This window comes from Macrotis lagotis, chromosome 4 (assembly GCF_037893015.1).
Source record: "Macrotis lagotis isolate mMagLag1 chromosome 4, bilby.v1.9.chrom.fasta, whole genome shotgun sequence".
Lineage (NCBI taxonomy): Eukaryota > Metazoa > Chordata > Mammalia > Peramelemorphia > Peramelidae > Macrotis > Macrotis lagotis.
The window spans coordinates 42,632,855-42,649,886 of record NC_133661.1 but is presented as its reverse complement, the minus strand read 5'-3'; the positions used below and the strand labels follow the sequence as shown (position 1 = coordinate 42,649,886).

General features: G+C 36.0%; 2 protein-coding genes across 11 annotated transcripts in view; both read right to left on the bottom strand.

Annotated features, from left to right (window-relative positions):
- Positions 1-17,032, bottom strand: part of LOC141520794 (olfactory receptor 13A1-like) — a 396,576-nt gene that overhangs the window by 255,809 nt on the left and 123,735 nt on the right. The window contains exon 4 of one of the 10 annotated variants that reach the window (XR_012477742.1): positions 15,677-15,760. The exons of the other annotated variants lie outside the window; for them this stretch is intronic. The gene's annotated coding sequence lies outside the window, so the exon portion shown is untranslated. Of the gene's footprint in view, positions 1-15,676; positions 15,761-17,032 lie in introns of those variants that run through there. 10 annotated transcript variants of the gene reach the window in all.
- LOC141523049 (olfactory receptor 13A1-like) lies at positions 9,839-11,048 on the bottom strand. Its single transcript, XM_074236335.1, has one exon. The coding sequence runs from the start codon at positions 11,046-11,048 to the stop codon at positions 10,113-10,115; it is 936 nt and encodes a 311-aa protein (XP_074092436.1). The 3' UTR covers positions 9,839-10,112.

Here is a 17,032-nt window from a genome sequence, read left to right as displayed (position 1 = left end):
AATTGTAGTAGTCTTCTAGAGTTTGTGAATCATTATTATTGGAAAAACATAATTGAAAAGCATACCACCAGGTGCATATTTTTATTTAATTTTGGTTGAAAACAAAGGGATGAATTAGTGAAATGCTATATTCCTATCCCATTTTCAGAATCTAGAATAAGAAATTCTGAGTCACTGATCTTTTTTTCTTTTCAATCAATATTTTATTTCTCTAATGTCATGAAAGTTTTTCAATATTCATTCATATGCATATTTTTAAGTTATATTTCCTTCTACCTTCCCTTCTCATCCCATCCCCTCAGTGGTGAACAGTCTGGTGAATATTGTACATACATATTTGTGTGTAACATGTATCCAGATTAGTCATTTTCTGTATGAGGAATTAGTATTAAGAGAAAAGAAAGAAAACCATGAAATAAAAAGAAAGACATAAGATAAATTTTTAAAAAGGGAAAGTAGTATTCATTCAGATTCTGTAGAGGGTTTTTTGTTTGTTGTTTTGCTTTGTTTTAAAATTCTTCCTCTGGATGTGGATAGCATTCTCCATAGCTGCCCTCCTAGCTACCTCCCTGAACTGCTATGAGGAGTTGCAATCATTGAAGGTGATTAGCTCACAATATTGTTAATGTATTCACTGTTTTTTTTCATTCTGCTCCCACCACTCAATCAGTTCCTGTAATTCACCCCATGCTTTAGAGTTCAACTAGTCAGTTTCTTATAGACAATAGTACCCCATCATATTCATAGACCACAGCTTGTTCAGCCATTTCCCAAATGATGGGCAGTCCCCTAATTTCCAATGCTTTGCAAAGATCTAACATGAATATTTTGGAACATGTGGGACATTTCTCATTTTTTTATTATTTCTTCTGAATATAGGCCTAGTGGTCATATTGCTGTGTCAAAGGGTATGATCAGTTTTATTGCTCTTTGGACATAGGACCATATTTTCTTTCTAGAATGGTTGGACCAGTTCACAACTCCACCAACAATGAATTAATGTTCCAATCCTCCCACAATCTCTCCATCATTGATCATTTTAGCTTTTTGTCATTTTAGTCAATCTGAGAGGTATGAGGAAGAATCTCTATTTTAATTGGCATTTCTCTAATCTGTGACTATTTTGAGCATTTTTTAATCTTATTAGTTTTAATTCCTTCATTTGAACACTGCCTATTCAATATCCTTTGACCATTTATCAAATTGGGAATAACTTTATAACCTTATAAATTTGATGCAATCTTTATTTTAGTAATGAGACCACTATCAGAACCCCTAGCTGTGAGAATTCTTTCCTAGCTTTCTGTTTTTCCTTCTAATCTTGACAGCATTAGTTTTATTAGTGGAAAACTTTTTAATTAAATATATGAAAATCATCCATTTTGCAATTTATATTATACTCTGTGTCTTGTTTGGTTATAAATTTCTACCCTTTCCTTAGATTTGATAGAGTATTTCTTGATCTGTTAATTGGTCTCTGTTATTACCCTTTTTGTCTAAATCTAATGTTCATTTTGATCTTATTTTGGGATAGGGAGTGAGATGTCGGTCTATGCCCAGTTTTTGTCATACTATTTTCCAATTTTCCCAACATTTTTGGTCCAATTCTAAGTTCTTATCCCAAAATCTAATGGCTTTGGCTTTGTCAAACAGATTACTGAAATCGTTTTACCACTTTTTCTTTTGAATTTATCTTAAACCACTGCTGTTCTACCACTCAGATTCTTACCCAGTATGAAGCAGTTATGACAACCGATTTATAGTATAGTTTTATATCTGGTAGAACTAGGCCAACCTTTTTTTTTTTTACATTTTTACAAGGCAAAAAGTGGTTAAGTGGTTTGCCCAAGGCCACACAACTAGGTAATTATTAAGTGTCTGAGATCAGATTTGAACCCAGGTACTCCTGGCTCCAGGGCCGGTGCTTTACCCACTGTACCACCTAGCCACCCGTAGGCCAACCTTTCTTTACATTTTTTTTTCATCAATTCTCTTGATATTCTTTATATTTTCTTGCTCCATATGAATTTTGTTTCATAGTTTGTCTAATATTGCAGTGAATAAGTAATTTAATTTGGGTAGAACTGCAACTTTTATCATATTAAATGTACCTAATCTTGAGCAATTTATTGCTAATTGCTTAGTTCTGACTTTGTAATTTTGTTCATAAAGTTTCTGGGTTTATCTTGGGAGGCAAATTCCCAAGTTTTTAATGTTGTATGTTATTACTATAAAATGGAATTTCTCTTTCTATCTTGTGCTCTTGAGTTTTGTTGTTTATATGTAGGAATGCTAATGATCATTTGCTGTAATCACTTTGCTAACATTTTATTTAAAATTTTTGCATCCATATTCACTCGGGAAATTGGTCTATAATTTACGTTCTCTGTTTTGACTTTTCCTGATTTAAGTATCAGCACCACATTGATTTCATAGAAGGAATTAGTAAAAGTTTTGTCACCTATTTTTTTTTCAAATAGTTTATATAGAATTGGAACCACTTGCTCCTTGAATGTTTGATAAAATTCACTTGTGAATTCATCTGGCCCTGGAGATTTTTTTTTCTTTGAGAGATCATTGATTGCATGTTCAATTTCTTTTTCTGAGAAAGGGCTATTTAAATATTTAATTTTCTTTTCTTTTAGGGTGGCGGGGTTTTTTTTTTGTAAATATTCATCCATTTCATTTAGATTATCAAATTGATTGATATTCATTTGGAAAAAAATGGCTCCAAAGAATTATTTTAATTTCCTCCTCATTGGTGGTTAATTCACCTTTTTCAATTTTTTTAGCTTTTTGCAAGGCAAATGGGGTTAAGTGGCTTGCCCAAGGCCACACAGCTGGGTAATTATTAAGTGTCTGAGACTGGATTTGAACCCAGGTACTCCTGACTCCGAGGCTGGTGCTTTATCCACTACACCACCTAGCCGCCCCTACCTTTTTCATTTTTGACACTAGCAATTTTGTTTTCTTCTTTTTTAATCAAATTAATCACTGGCTTATTTTATTGGTTTTCTCATAAAACCAACTCTTGGTCTTATTTATTAGATCAATAGATTTCTTGATTTTGATTTTATCAATGTCACCTTTAATTTTCAAAATTTCTAATTTGGTATTTAATAGGATATTTTTAATTCTTTTATTCCCTAATATTTTTATTTGCATATTCAGTGCATTGATCTTTTTTTCTCTATTTTATGTAAGCATTTAGAGATATAATACATGCCCTAAAAACTGCTTTGAGTATATCCCACAAGTTTTGATATGTTGTCTCATTATTGTCATTGTCTTGGAAGAAATCATAATTCTGTTTGATCTCCTCATGCACTATGTGCATACATATTTAGTACTGAAATTACTTCATTGTCTATGGTATCATTTAGGAAGATATGATTTCCTTTCTTATCAGAGACAAGAATTGCAAGCCCTGCTTTTTTTTTCATTTCAACTGAAGCATAATATATTCCTCTTCAGCCTTTTACCTTTACTCTGTATGTATCTCTCTACTTCAAATACATTTATTGTGGGATTCTGGTTTTTAATCTTCTCTGCTATCTGATTCCATTTTATGGGAGAGTTCAGCCCATTCACATTCAAAGTTATAATTACTCTTTCTTGACCTCCATTGCTATTTCCCCTCCCTTTGTATTTATCTCCTTTTTTCACCTTATCCCTACTCCCCAATATTTTGTTTCTGAATACTATTTCTTTCAATGTGTTTACCCCCTTCTATCCAACTCCCTCCCTTTTCCTTCCCCTTTCCCTTTACCCCTTCTTCCTTCCAAGCACATAGTCCCTCCTTCACCCCACCCTTTTCCCTCTAAATACTTGAAAGATAAGCTAAATTTCTAAACTCAACTCAAACTATGTGTTAATCCATCTTTGAGTCAAATGTGATGAGAATAAGCTTCAGGTGGTTCTCACTTCTCCTCCTCTTCTCCTTTATTGCAATAGGTCCTTTGTTCCTCTTCATTTACTGTAATTTACCCCATTCAGTCTTTTAAATCCTTCTGTCAAAGTCATGGGCATATCATGAATGTCCATTTTGAAGACTAAATTTTCTTTTTTAATTCTAGGAAAGGTTGAAAGTCTCCTATTTTATTGAGTGTTCATCGTTTCCCCTGAAAGAGAAGACTCAATTTTGTTAGATAGTGAATGTTTGGTTGTAATCCAAGGACTCTTTTTTCCCTAGAATATCAAACTCCAGGCCCTTTGGTCCCTAAATACTGATGCAACCAAGTGCTATGTAATCTTGACTGTGGTTCTTATGAATTTAAATTTTTTTCTTTCTGGCCACTTGCAGAATTTTCTCTTTGATCTGATAGTTCTGGAATTTGGCTACAATAATTTGGCTACAGTGTTTTCATTTTGGGGGATCCATTTCAGGAAGGGATGGATGTATTCATTCAAGTCCTATTTTGCCCTGTTTCCACGGTATCATGGCAATTCTCTTCCACTATATCCTGGAATATGGAGCCTAGGCTTTTTCTTTTTTTTCAAAGTTTTTAAGTAGTCCTATGAATCTTAAATTGTGTCTCCTGGATCTATTTTCTAGGTCAGTTATGAAGTCAATGAATTATTTTACATTTTTTATTATTTTTTCCATTTTTAAAAAATTTGTTTAACAGATCCTTAGTGTCTCATGTAGTCATTAGTTTCCACAGATTCCAATTATTTTTTTAGAGAAGAATTTTCTTTATTTACCTTTTGCATCTCCTTTACAAATTGGTCAATTCTATTTTTGAAAGAGTTACTATCTTTTCCTATTTGTTCAATGGTGTTTTTGAGAGACTTGTAAAATATCATTTTCAAAGAATTTGAATTTTGTTGTACGATGCTTATTTTCTCTTGCATGGTGTTAATTTTCTCATGTTTCTTTTTCCATTTGATCTTTAAGCTCCATTCTGATTCCTTCTAAGTCTTTCTTGTCTGGAGACCAATCCATATTCTCCTCTGAAACTCCATCCCTTTCTGAGCTAGTATTCATATCTCTAAGTTAATATTTTATGAACCCCTACTTTTCACTGACCTTTCTTCATTTTGGGACTTTTCTCTAGGGTCTTGTGATGGGGGGGGAGGAGCTGGTTTGTAGACCTTCAGTTTTAGGATTCCTAGAGACCTTGCTCACTGAGGTTAGGATCTCCAGGGGGTTACTCAGTAGGTTCCCCAATAAGGAATTCCAGAAGCTTTCAGTGGCCCACTCCCTGGCCCAGAGCTAGTACAATCTGGGCTGGACCGCCAGGCTAGAAAAACCACAGGCTCTCTCTGGGGATTAAATGTAATCAGCACTGGGGAAGATCTGTCCCTCCCCAACACACACACACACACACACACACACACACACACACACACACGCCTTGGGGCAAGGTGGAAACACCTGGGAACGTTTTCTAGGTTGGTACTAGAGAAAATCAGGCACTCCCACAGGAACAACAGAGGCTCATCTGGAAACACCAGGGCTCCTCTGCTTGCAGGCCAAGTGTTCAAGACTGGCCCATCTGGTCAGGTAGATGTGTGGAACAGTGCTGGAGCTCTCCTATCTGCTTGCCAAGCACATAGCAAATGTTTCCATCCTGGTTCTCAGGTTAGTCCCGAGCCTCACCCCACAGTCCCTGCACTGGATCTCTGCTCTCTGCCCTGGACACACATATGTTCCCCCATGACATACTTTGCTGGAAAATGTTCCCCTCTGTTCTTCTGTGGGTTCTATGGACCCAAAAATCTGTTAAAAGGCTTGATTCATGTCAATTCTGAGAAAAAGCCAAAAGAGCTTAAAAGAGTGCCTTGGTTTCTCTCTTTCATCTTGGCAAGAAATTATATGATTATCTCAATAGAAGCTGAAAAGGCTTTTGACAAAATGCAACTAAATTATTATGCTACTAAATGCTACTAAATGCTACTAAAAACACTAGAGGGCATAGGAATAAATGGACTGTTCTTCAAAATGATAAGCAGTATTTATCTGAAACCAGCAACAAGCATTTTTATGCAATGGAGATAAGCTAGAAGCATTCCTAAAAGATCGGGGTGAAAGCAGTCCATTATCACCACTATAATTCAATATTGCATTACAAAGTTAGCTTTAGCAATAAGAGCAGAAAAAAGAAATTGAATGAATTAGAGTTGGGAATGAAGAAATAAAACTCTCAGTCTTTGCAGTTGATATAATAATATACCTAGAGAACCCTAAAAATCATCTAAAAACTACTGGAAATAATTAGCAATTTTAGCAAAGTCATAGGATATAAAAGAAACCCACATAAATCCTCAGCATTTCTATATATTAGTAACAAGATATAGCAGCAAGAGATATGAAAAGAAATCCCATTTAAGATAAATTTAGAAAACATAGAATTGGGAATCCACCTGCCAATGCAGACTCAGAAACTTTATGAAGACAACTATAAAACAATTTTCACATAAATAAAACTAGAACTAAATAACCGGGCAAATGCCAATTATGCATGACAAGCTAATATAGAAAAATGGTAATTCTACCTAAATTAAACTATTTATTTAATGCTATGACAATCACACTTCTAAAACTTTACTTTAGTGATCTAGAAATAAAATAGTAACTAAATTCAAAACAAAAGGTCAATAATATCAAAGGAATTAAAGAAAAAAATACAAAGAAAGGTGGCGTAGTTGTAGTAGATCTAAAATTATATTGTAAAGCCTCAGTTATCAAACCTGTCTGGTACTGGCTAAGAAATATAGTGGTGGATGGGTGGAATAGATTATGTGTGAAAGAGACAATAGGAATAGTTATAGTAATTTACTGTTTGATAAACCCCAAGAAGTCCAACTTTTGTGATAAGAATTTACTCTTCCATAAAACCTGTTGGGAAAACTGGAAGACAGTATGACAAAAACTTGAAAAAGAGCAACATCCCACACCCTATACCAAGATAAGGTCAAAATGGGTACAGGATATAGAAATAAAAAACAAAATAAAAAGCAAATTATCAGAAAAAGGAATAATTTTCCTGTCAGATCTATGGAAAGGAGAGCAACTTATGACCAAAGAAGAGATAGACAACATTATAAAAAACGAGCTGGATAATTTTTATTACATTAAATGAAAAAGTTTTTGCACAAAGGAACTGTAACCAATAGCAAAAAGAATAGTAAATTGGGAAACAATTTTTACAACCAGTGTTTCTGACAAAGGATTCATTTCTAAAGTAAATAGAAAACTGAATCAAATTTATAAAAATAAGAAATCATTCCCCAATTTACAAATTGTCAAAGGATATTCAAAGGCAATTCTCAGATGAAGAAATCAAAGCTATCTATATGAAGAAATTATTCTAAATCATTATTGATTAGAGAAACACAAATTAGAGCATCTCTGAGGTACCACATCATACCTCTCAGATTGACCTACATGACCAGAAAGGATCAATGTTGGAGGGCACATGGGAAATCTGTGAAACTAATGCATTGTTGGTGGATCTGTGAACTGATCCAGCCTTTCTGGATAGCAGTTTGGAATTATGCCCAAAAGGTAATAAAACGTAGTATACCCTCTTATCCAGCAAAACCATTCTTGGATGTGTATCCTATAGAAATCATGAAAAAGTATAAAAATCCCACATATACAAAAATATTCATAGCAATCTGTTTGCAGTGGTAAAGAATTGGAAATTGAGGGCATACTCATTAATTGGGGAATGGCTGATCAATTGTGGTATATGTATGTGATGGAACATTATTCTATAAGAAACCATGGGGGGGGGGGTGGCTAGGTGGCGTAGTGGATAAAGCACCAGCCTTGGAGAAAGGAGTACCTGGGTTGAAATCTGGTCTCAGACACTTAATAATTACCTAGCTGTGTGGCCTTGGGCAAGCCACTTAACCCTGTTTGCCTGACAAAAAACCTAAAAAAAAAAAAAAAAGAAATCATGAGGGATGGGATTTCAGAAAAGCTTAGAAAGACTTGCATGAATTGATGCTCAGTGGGATGAGCAGAACTAGAAGAATATTATACACACCAAAAACAGCATGGGGTAAAGATCAATCATGATGGACTTGATCATTCTATCAATGCAATAATCAGACACAATTTTAGGGAATTTGTGGTGGAGAATACAATATGTATCCAGAGAAGGAACTGTGGACTTTAAAGGAAGACCAAAGATTATTGTATTCAGTTTTTAAAAGCTATATTATGTATTATGTAACTTCTCTAATGCTCTCTTCTTCTTTTGGATCTGATTCTTCTCTCACAACATGTTCAGTTTCAATCTATGCTTATCATGGATGCAAATGTAAAGTTTATATCAAATAGCTTTGTATTGGACAAAGGGAAGAGAGGGAAAAGAGGGAGAAAAATTGTAAAACTCAAAACCTTTTAAAAAAAAGGCTGGTAGAAACTACCATGTTTGTAATTGGAAAACAAAAAAAAAAATTATATAATTTTTAAAAGAATGCAAGCTCCTGGGTGGCTAGGTGGCATAGTGGATAAAGCACCGGCCTTAGAGTCAGGAGTACCTAGGTTCAAATCTGATCTCAGACACTTAATAATTACCTAGATGTGTGGCCTTGGGCAATCTACTTAACCACATTTGCCTTGCAAAAACCTAAAAAAATAAATAAAAAAAAGAATGCAAGCTCCTCACCAAAAAAGTAAAATAAAGCTGTGACTTTCTTTTGTCAATTATTCTTAATTTTCCTGCAAGGTGAAGATTTTTTTTTCCCATTTGTCTTCTTCCTTTCTTCTTTGGTTTTCAAATTCTTTTTTTACCTCTTTTATAAGGTTTTGGATTTGAATCCAAATCACAGACTCCTTTGAGATTTCCAATTAGGCACTTTTTCACTGATTGTTGTGAGGTGGCGTTTTTATTATCTTTACTTGCATAATAGCTTTCTGTGGTTAAAGTTTTTTTTTTGGGGGGGGTAGCTATTTTGCTCATTTTGATTGTTTGAGGTCTGCTCCTGGGATAGAAGGATTACAGATCCAAGTTTTTTTATGGTAGGGCTGGGGTCTGGCCCCTGGCTTATCATTGGCCAAGATGTTGCCTATACAAACCAGACATTACCTTTGCAGGGTGTTATTTATTCCTTTCTGCCCATGCTCTGCTTATACAGTAGTTTGTTCTCAATACAGTTTTGTCTTTTGACCCAGTGTTCACAGGGTTCAGACTTTGTTTGGAGATGAGACCCTCCCTGCTGGCTTGCTATCCAGATGCCAGGGCATATGCTTTTGTCAAGCTTTCAGGACTTGCACTACACTATGCCAAAAGTCTGCCACTGGCTTTCCTGCTTTCCTGACTAAGCTGGGCTTTACTTCCCCTTTCCCCCAAAGAGAAATACCTTCCCTGTAGATGTTCCATGATGTGTACAGATGAAAATTTGTTTCAATCTTGTCCTTTTTTTGGTGAGATCTGTAGTTTTAACAACTATAGAGACTTCATTTTAGCGTTATATAGGGAAAAGCTCTGGAAGTACACTAGCTTCAAGCTGCTATCTTGGCTACCAAGGAAGTTGTCACTGATATTTCAAATCACAGAACATCATATACTTTGATCCAAAGAAATAAGGTAGCAACATAAAATATATATTGGTATACATATGTTATGAGCACTAGGGATCACAAAGTTTACATTTGTAGCAATTTCCATTTTCCTTTCATTTATAACCAAATAGTGTTCTTAATTTTTTTTGCGTCAAAAAACTTGTTGCTATTCTGTTAAAGTTTATAGAAATCTTTTCAAGATAATTCTTTTAGGTAAAATATATATGACTATTAAAGAAGCAATAATAATAATAATAGCAATACCACTTATATAACTCTAATTTAATATTTTCAAAGTACTTTACAATGTATCTTTATAACAACCTTGAGGAGCAAGAGCTATAATCATACTCATTTTGCATATGAGGAAATGAGGCAGGTAGGAGTTTATAACTTGCTCCTTACTGGTAAAAGCCTGAGGCAGGGTTTGAACTCAGGTTTTCCTGACTCCAAGTCTAGTACTCTATCAGCAACATTATTATTATATAGGAATACAATTATAAAAAAAGATTTTTAAGTTCATGGATAGCAAGTTAAAACTCCAACACGAAGAGCAAGTATAATATGAGGTGTATTGACATTTCAAGGCACCCTAAAATGAGAAACATCTCACAAAGAGTTTTCTGAGGGCTGCTTTGACATCCTTGTTCCTCAGAGTATAAATTAATGGATTTACAGCAGGGCTCAGTGTCGTATACAGCACAGCCACAGCCTTCCCTTTTTGGGGAGAATAACTGGCACTTGGACTTATATAGGCACAAAATACAGCAAAATAGTACATGGTAACTACCATGAGGTGAGATGAGCAAGTAGAGAATGCCTTCTTCTTTCCTTCTTCAGAATGGATCTTCAAGATGTTGGCAATGATAAAACCATAGGATGTTGTGGTCAGAAGGAAATTGGCACCACCTAAGAGGAGATCGGTTACAAGTGTCATAAGTTCATTCAACTTGGTTGATGAGCAAGAAAGTGGCAGGATAGGAGGGATCTCACAGAAAAAGTGATCGATGACATTAGGACCACAGAAGGACAATCTTGTTAGCATTGCTGTGTGCATTCCAGAATCCAGCCCACCAACAATCCAAACCATAGCCACCAACATCCCACAAATCTTGTCGTTCATCAGAGTGCTATAGTGCAGGGGTCGGCAAATAGCCACATATCGATCATAAGCCATAGCTGTGAAAAGGAGGAGCTCAGACCCCAGTGCCCAAGAGAAGACATATACCTGGGTCATGCAACCAAGAAAGGAGATGACTTTCTTCTCCTCCACCAGGTTTTCCAACAATTTGGGCACCACTGTCGTTATGCAAATGATATCCAGCAAGGCCAAGTTGATCAGGAAAAAATACATGGGTGTATGAAGCCCTGAAGTGAGCCAAACTGAAGCAATGATGAGGGAGTTGCCAATAACCGCCAGTATATAGAAGAACAGGAAGAGGCAAAAGGCAAGGATTTCAAGAAGAAAGTTTTCAGAAAAGCCCTGTAAGATGAATTCCTTGACAAATGTCTCATTATTAAAAGCCATGGATTTGGGGGATTGATTAATCAAAGGCATGGGGGATTTGAGTAGTTCAAAGGAACTAGAAGACCACTAGTGATTGTTGTGTATCTTATGTATCATTGATAGGTGCACTGAGCCCTTGTGAAGAGTAAATGAAATCTTAGAAAAGAAGAAAATGAATAATTTTTATTGGCTGATTTAAACCAAAAATCTGTGACAAGACTTCATATTAACCATGGATAGAAATGGAGGAGTGAGATTACAACGCTGAAAGTAGACATTGATACACTCAGTTCAGTAAGAGTGAGGCATGGATAATGCCAGGAACATGCCTGTGATTATTTTGTGATTTTTTTTATTGCATTTTCTTTAATGTACAAACCTTTTATGTGATTTAATGTTTCTACACTCAATTAAAAAAATTATGCTATTGAGTTACCATTTTCACAGAACAGGGGAATCACAAAGGAGATTATCTAACTCTAAGGTACAAAGAAGATTAGACAATCCTTTCTAGAGCCACAGACTGAGACAGGAAAGGGGTCTGTGAACTCATACAATGCCAAAGAAAGAAGAAACCGGTTCTCAAAAAAAAAAAAACCAGGAATAACCTCCTCTGGGTCTTCAGATCCAGCCAAACAATCTCACTGCTGTTGTTGCAGAAGCTTCATTCCAATAAGGACAGTCAGTGAACTGAGGTAGCTGAACACAAAGAAAATGATGAGCAAAAAATAGAATCCATGTTATGACTCATACAATAAAATAATAAAACATATCTCTCACTTAACCTTCAGTTTTGTCCTCTAAACCATCTCCCTCCTCAACTTCTGCAATGTCTGTAAGTTCATCTCCTTCCTACCAGGAAGTCATACTTATACCCCAGATGTCATTCTTGCATTTTCATTCTCTCATATCTTTACATTCAATCTGTTGCTAAGTCCTACTTAGTTTACTTTCACACCATCTTTATGAGAAGCATAAACTTCATAATAACATTTCATAAAAATCTTCTCTCCTTTGATACTGTGACCACCCTAATGCAGGCTCTCATCCTTTCATGATTATTTTCAAAACCTTCTCTTGAACTCCCTACTTCAATTCTCTCCATAGACCTTCTTCTATGCCCTCCACTCAAATATCAAATTAGTCTTCCTAATTTACCATATCACCCTACCAACTTATTCCAAAAACTCTTATGTTTCTCTATCCTCACTAGAATCAAAATAAATCCATCTGACTCTCAAGACCCTTCAGAATCTGCACCCCTTTAATATTCTTCATTCTTATTCATTTTACACTCTCACAACTCTATGTGATCCAGTGACACTGACCTCCTTGCTGTCCCTCTCAAGGAATTTTCTGTCCCTAGACTGTACATTTTTCTGGTTGTCCCTGAAACCTGGAATGTTCTCCCTCTTCACTGCAACTTTCTTTTCTTGTTCCTTCAAGTCCCAGCTAAAATCCTACCTTCTATAAGAAGCCTTTTCTGATCCACCTTAATGTTAGTGGCAGCCCTCTGAGATTATCTCCAATTTATCCTATCTATATCTGGTTTATATAGAGTTATATTTTAGATTGTGAGTTCCTTGTCAAAAAGGAGATGAGGAGGGAAAGTATTCCATGAATAGAAAAATGCAGCAAAAATACTCAATGGGGGGGTGTGGCGCTAGGTGGTACAGTGAATAGAGCCTGGGGTCCTGCAGTCAGGAGGACCTGAGTTCAAATCTAACCTCAGACACTTAATAACTACCTAGCTGTGTGACCTTGGGAAAGTCATTTAATTCCAATGCCTTAAATAAATAGAAATTTTAAAAAATACTTAATGTGGTGCTGTGAAAGAAACATCAAGAAGTTCTGTGTTACTGGATCCCAAAGGACATGGGAACTGGGATGATAAGAAGAAAAGTGTATGAAGACTGAGAACACAGGAAAGGGTATATTTGAGAATAGCTTTGGATGTCAAACAAAGGTCTCTAAAGGTGATAGGTATACAACTTGAATTTATTTCTGGGATTAGCGGCATATTCAGATCATCATTTTAGGAATATTAATTGCACATCTGAGTAGATTATGGACTAGATTAGGGAGACACTTAAGTAGGATCTAATTAGCAAGTTATTTCTATAGTCTTAAATAGCAGTTGGAATAATCAATTATGAACATTTCCATAAATGTTCAGTCAAAGAAGATTTTCGTTCAGAGTAGAGAGTCTCCCAGGTTTCAAGGAATGAACAATGACTGAACAGTAGCTAAGGTCACTTTCATTTATCCTTAGCAGTTTCTGAATTAGGCATAACTATTAATTTTCCCCAATACTCTCTTCCCCAGAAGAAATAGACGTTGGAGAGATTAGGTAGCAAAAGAGATTCCCTTCACATGGCCTTGCAATGCCAACCTCCTTTCAGCAGTGTCAGGCTGGGTCAAGCTCCATGGAGTTGAGAACCCTACCAAATAAACTCCAATGCCTATGTGATATACTAATATGAATTCTCTACTCTTTCTCAGTCCTCCCAGACTTTGACCTCAAAAAAATTAAGTGCAAATCTCCCTCAAGGAGAAAGTCTGTCATCTTGTATTGGAATTCTCAACCAGGGGTCCATGAGTGAACCTGTTGTTTTAATATTTTGCTAACTGGGTTTTAACCCAATTTCCTTTGAAAGCCTTACATAACAGTACACAAGAAATCAGACACGATGTGTAGAAATAATGTTTCACAATGCCACCAACCCCACTTATTTCTCTCTCTGAAAGATTTATTAAAGGTAATTTGCCCAAAGATTCACTTATAATAAGATCTATGCATATTTACTAGTGTTTCATTTAGTATTATATAAGCATCTTCTTTAGAAGATGAATATCCATTGGTCAAATGTTGGAAAGGGAGGAGATTTAGGAATGGAAGTGTGTACATCAGTCAACATCATCTACTACTGTCATCATAATTTCTGAACCATCTAGTTTAGTCCAGTTTGAGTATCTCGCACATAGCAGATATTTCAAAAACTGCTTGTTTATTAATTATTAGTTTGCTTGATTACATCAACTACAAACAGGATCACTGAATATAGTTGGAAAAGCTCTTAAAAGTCTTCCAATCTACATCCTCCTTTCCAGAGGAATAGAGCAAATATCAAGCCCCTTGATGTCCATGAAGACATATGTGCATATAAATAGATGCACATATACATCTATTTCTACACACACACACACACACACACACACACACACACACACACACACACACCTACAGAGATAAACAGAGACAGATGCTTAGGGACTGATGCTGGTCAGCTAGGACCAAATGTTCAAACTATCCAAATTAGTAGGTCAGAAAGGACCAGTCTTGGAATCAGACAGACCCAAACTTAATTCTCTTCTCAGATACATGCTGATTCTGTGATTATGGGCAATTAAGTCCCTTAACCCCTCAGTATCTGAAGTCCATCTCTAAGCTAATTATTTACACAGTGATTCTCAGTCTTCATTTGATAGGACTATTAGAATTTCTTCACATTCATAGAAACATCTAAAAATAAAGAAAATTTAATTATAAAAGATTATTAATTAAGATATTTAAGTAGTTACCTATGTTGAGGATAGGGAGATAACTAATTTAAGAACTAATATATGGCAGTGAATAGTAGAGATAAAACTTATTTTAGAGATGATCTTATTTCAAATGAAACATTTTAGAGATGGAAAACTGAGGGCAGAAATAGAATCATACATTTAAAGATGGAAGTGACCTTAAAAGATCTATTCCAATTCCATATGTGTTGCACCTGAGGAAATTGAAACCTAAAGATGTTGTAACTTCACCAAGATTATGCAGGAAGGTAGGTGACAGAACCAGGATTAGAAGCCAGGTTATTGTTCTGTCTAATACTTTCAGGCTAACTCATGGTAACTTTTTGTCAATATCTTTCATTTCTTTTTCAGTAAATCCCATAAACCCCAACAACCATGAGGTTTGTGCTCACCTGGATCCCTTCCACAAATACTATCAAATGGAGGCATCTCTCTGGTAGTCCCCTGGATGCTATCCTTCAGGCTTGATAAAGTAAAGTTAGAACAGGAGAACTATTTTAGCCAATTTGAGAATGATGACATACAAAATATGATAAAACTAAGATTTGGAGGGCAATTCTTAAGGTAAGCAAAGAACAAACCAGCTTATAAAATAGTCAGCATAGTGTCTAAAGGGGATAGATTCACATTGGCCACAAGGGATTCTCTCAAATAGCTTTCTGTGGGAAGGATCCTAAAGGAGCAATTAGTGATGGTGATGGTGTTGTGACTACTGTTGGGATATAAACTCAATTCCAGGTCAACTCTCCAGGAGAAAAATTCCTAAAATCATCCGTAAAACTTTAGAACAGGAAGAATTGTTAACAATCATCTATCTTCACCTCATTTTAAGGAGACTGAGATACAGAGAGGAGTAAATCAGTTGCAGAGATAAAGTCAAAACCCAGGCTTCCTGTGTCCCTGTCTGATGATCCATAAAATCTATGATTGTGATTTCTAAAGGAATTATTATAAACACCATGATATTGATATTTCTTCTTTAACAGCTGTGATTTTAAGAGGAATTAAAAGGTAATAGAAAACACCAGAGAATAAAAGATTTGTGATATAGCCCCTTTTTTTACCCATAACTCGATTAGTAAATTCCTTCCTTCCTCTGGGTCTCAGGGGCAGGAACTTTCTTGATTTTGTATTTGCAGGACCTGTGCCTATCAGAGCAGAAAAATTTAATTGGTATATTTCCTGGGTACCTAAAAAGGAAAAATGAACAGAATTCAATTACCCATATATTACTGTGGGTGAGAATTGGATACTTTCTACTGAGAAGAGAAAGTTGGCAAAACTTAGTGTCACCTGGAAAGTATTTTTGTTTTCCAACTACATGCGGTCATGAGTCAGGAACCAGTGGAAGACAGTGTAAGGGAGAGGGAATGGCTCTCATGGGCTCTGAAGGGAATCAACAGCACTTCCTCAAATCAGAAAGGGCAGCAGTAACAAGTCAGAGTTTCTAAAGATGTTGAGTATAGATTATTAGGAAGACTTCTGGTCAAGGTGGCATTGACAAACCAGACATTGTTTTAGGCTCTCTTGATTTTCCTTCTTAAACAATGAATCTGAGGAGGAACCAAGGTGATAGCCTGAGGGCAGGATTTCCCAGAAGCTTTCTTCCAAAATAATTCCCAAATACTTAAAATTATGGCTCTAATTAAAATTTAGAGAGGCAGAACCCATAGAAAGACCCAGTGAAACAATTCTCCAGCCAAAGGAAACTTAAAGATCCATGGGAAGGCTTTGTTCACCCAGGCTTAGAAAGGTGTAGTGTAGCAGGGTAGCCAGGGTCACGCTTGCCAGAGCAACAGAGCTCCAGGCTTCCAGGAACAGCCCACAGCATGTCTGGATCCCTGGAGGAGCTGGTTCATGGCAGCATAAGCAGTTTCCAGACCTCCCAACCCAGAGATCACAAAGCACTACTTGGAAAGTCAGCAGAGAAAACTCTGACAGAGTGATCATGAAACCCAGGCCAGTGCAACCCTATCCTAAGCAGTGAAAGCCTCTCCTAAGATATTACAGGAACTGAGGTCCTTGTGGATGTGTCCCAATAATACTCACAAGCTTGGGCACATGCTAAGGAAATGAGTAAACAGAAAAAAGAACCTGATCTTAGATAATTACTTTGGTCCCATAGAGGATCAAAATACACACTCGGAAAATGGCAAAATCCAAGCATCCAAATCCAAAGCCTCCAAAAAAAAATAAAAATTAGACTCAGGCTATAGAAAAGTTCAAAAAAAGATTTTGAAAATCAAGTAAGGGAGATAGAGGAAAAATTTAGAAGAAAAATGAGAGAGATGCAGGAAAAACTTGAAAACCGAGTCAGCAGCTTGGTCAGGGCGATACCAAAAAATGCCAAAGAAAGTAATATGTTAAAAACTAGTTTAGGCCAAATGGAAAAAGAAGTCCAAAATGTTAATAAGAAGAAG

Coding starts and splice junctions, on each gene's coding strand:
- LOC141523049 (XM_074236335.1), bottom strand. CDS start 11,048: ATGGCTTTTAATAATGAGACATTTGTCAAGGAATTCATCTTACAGGGC.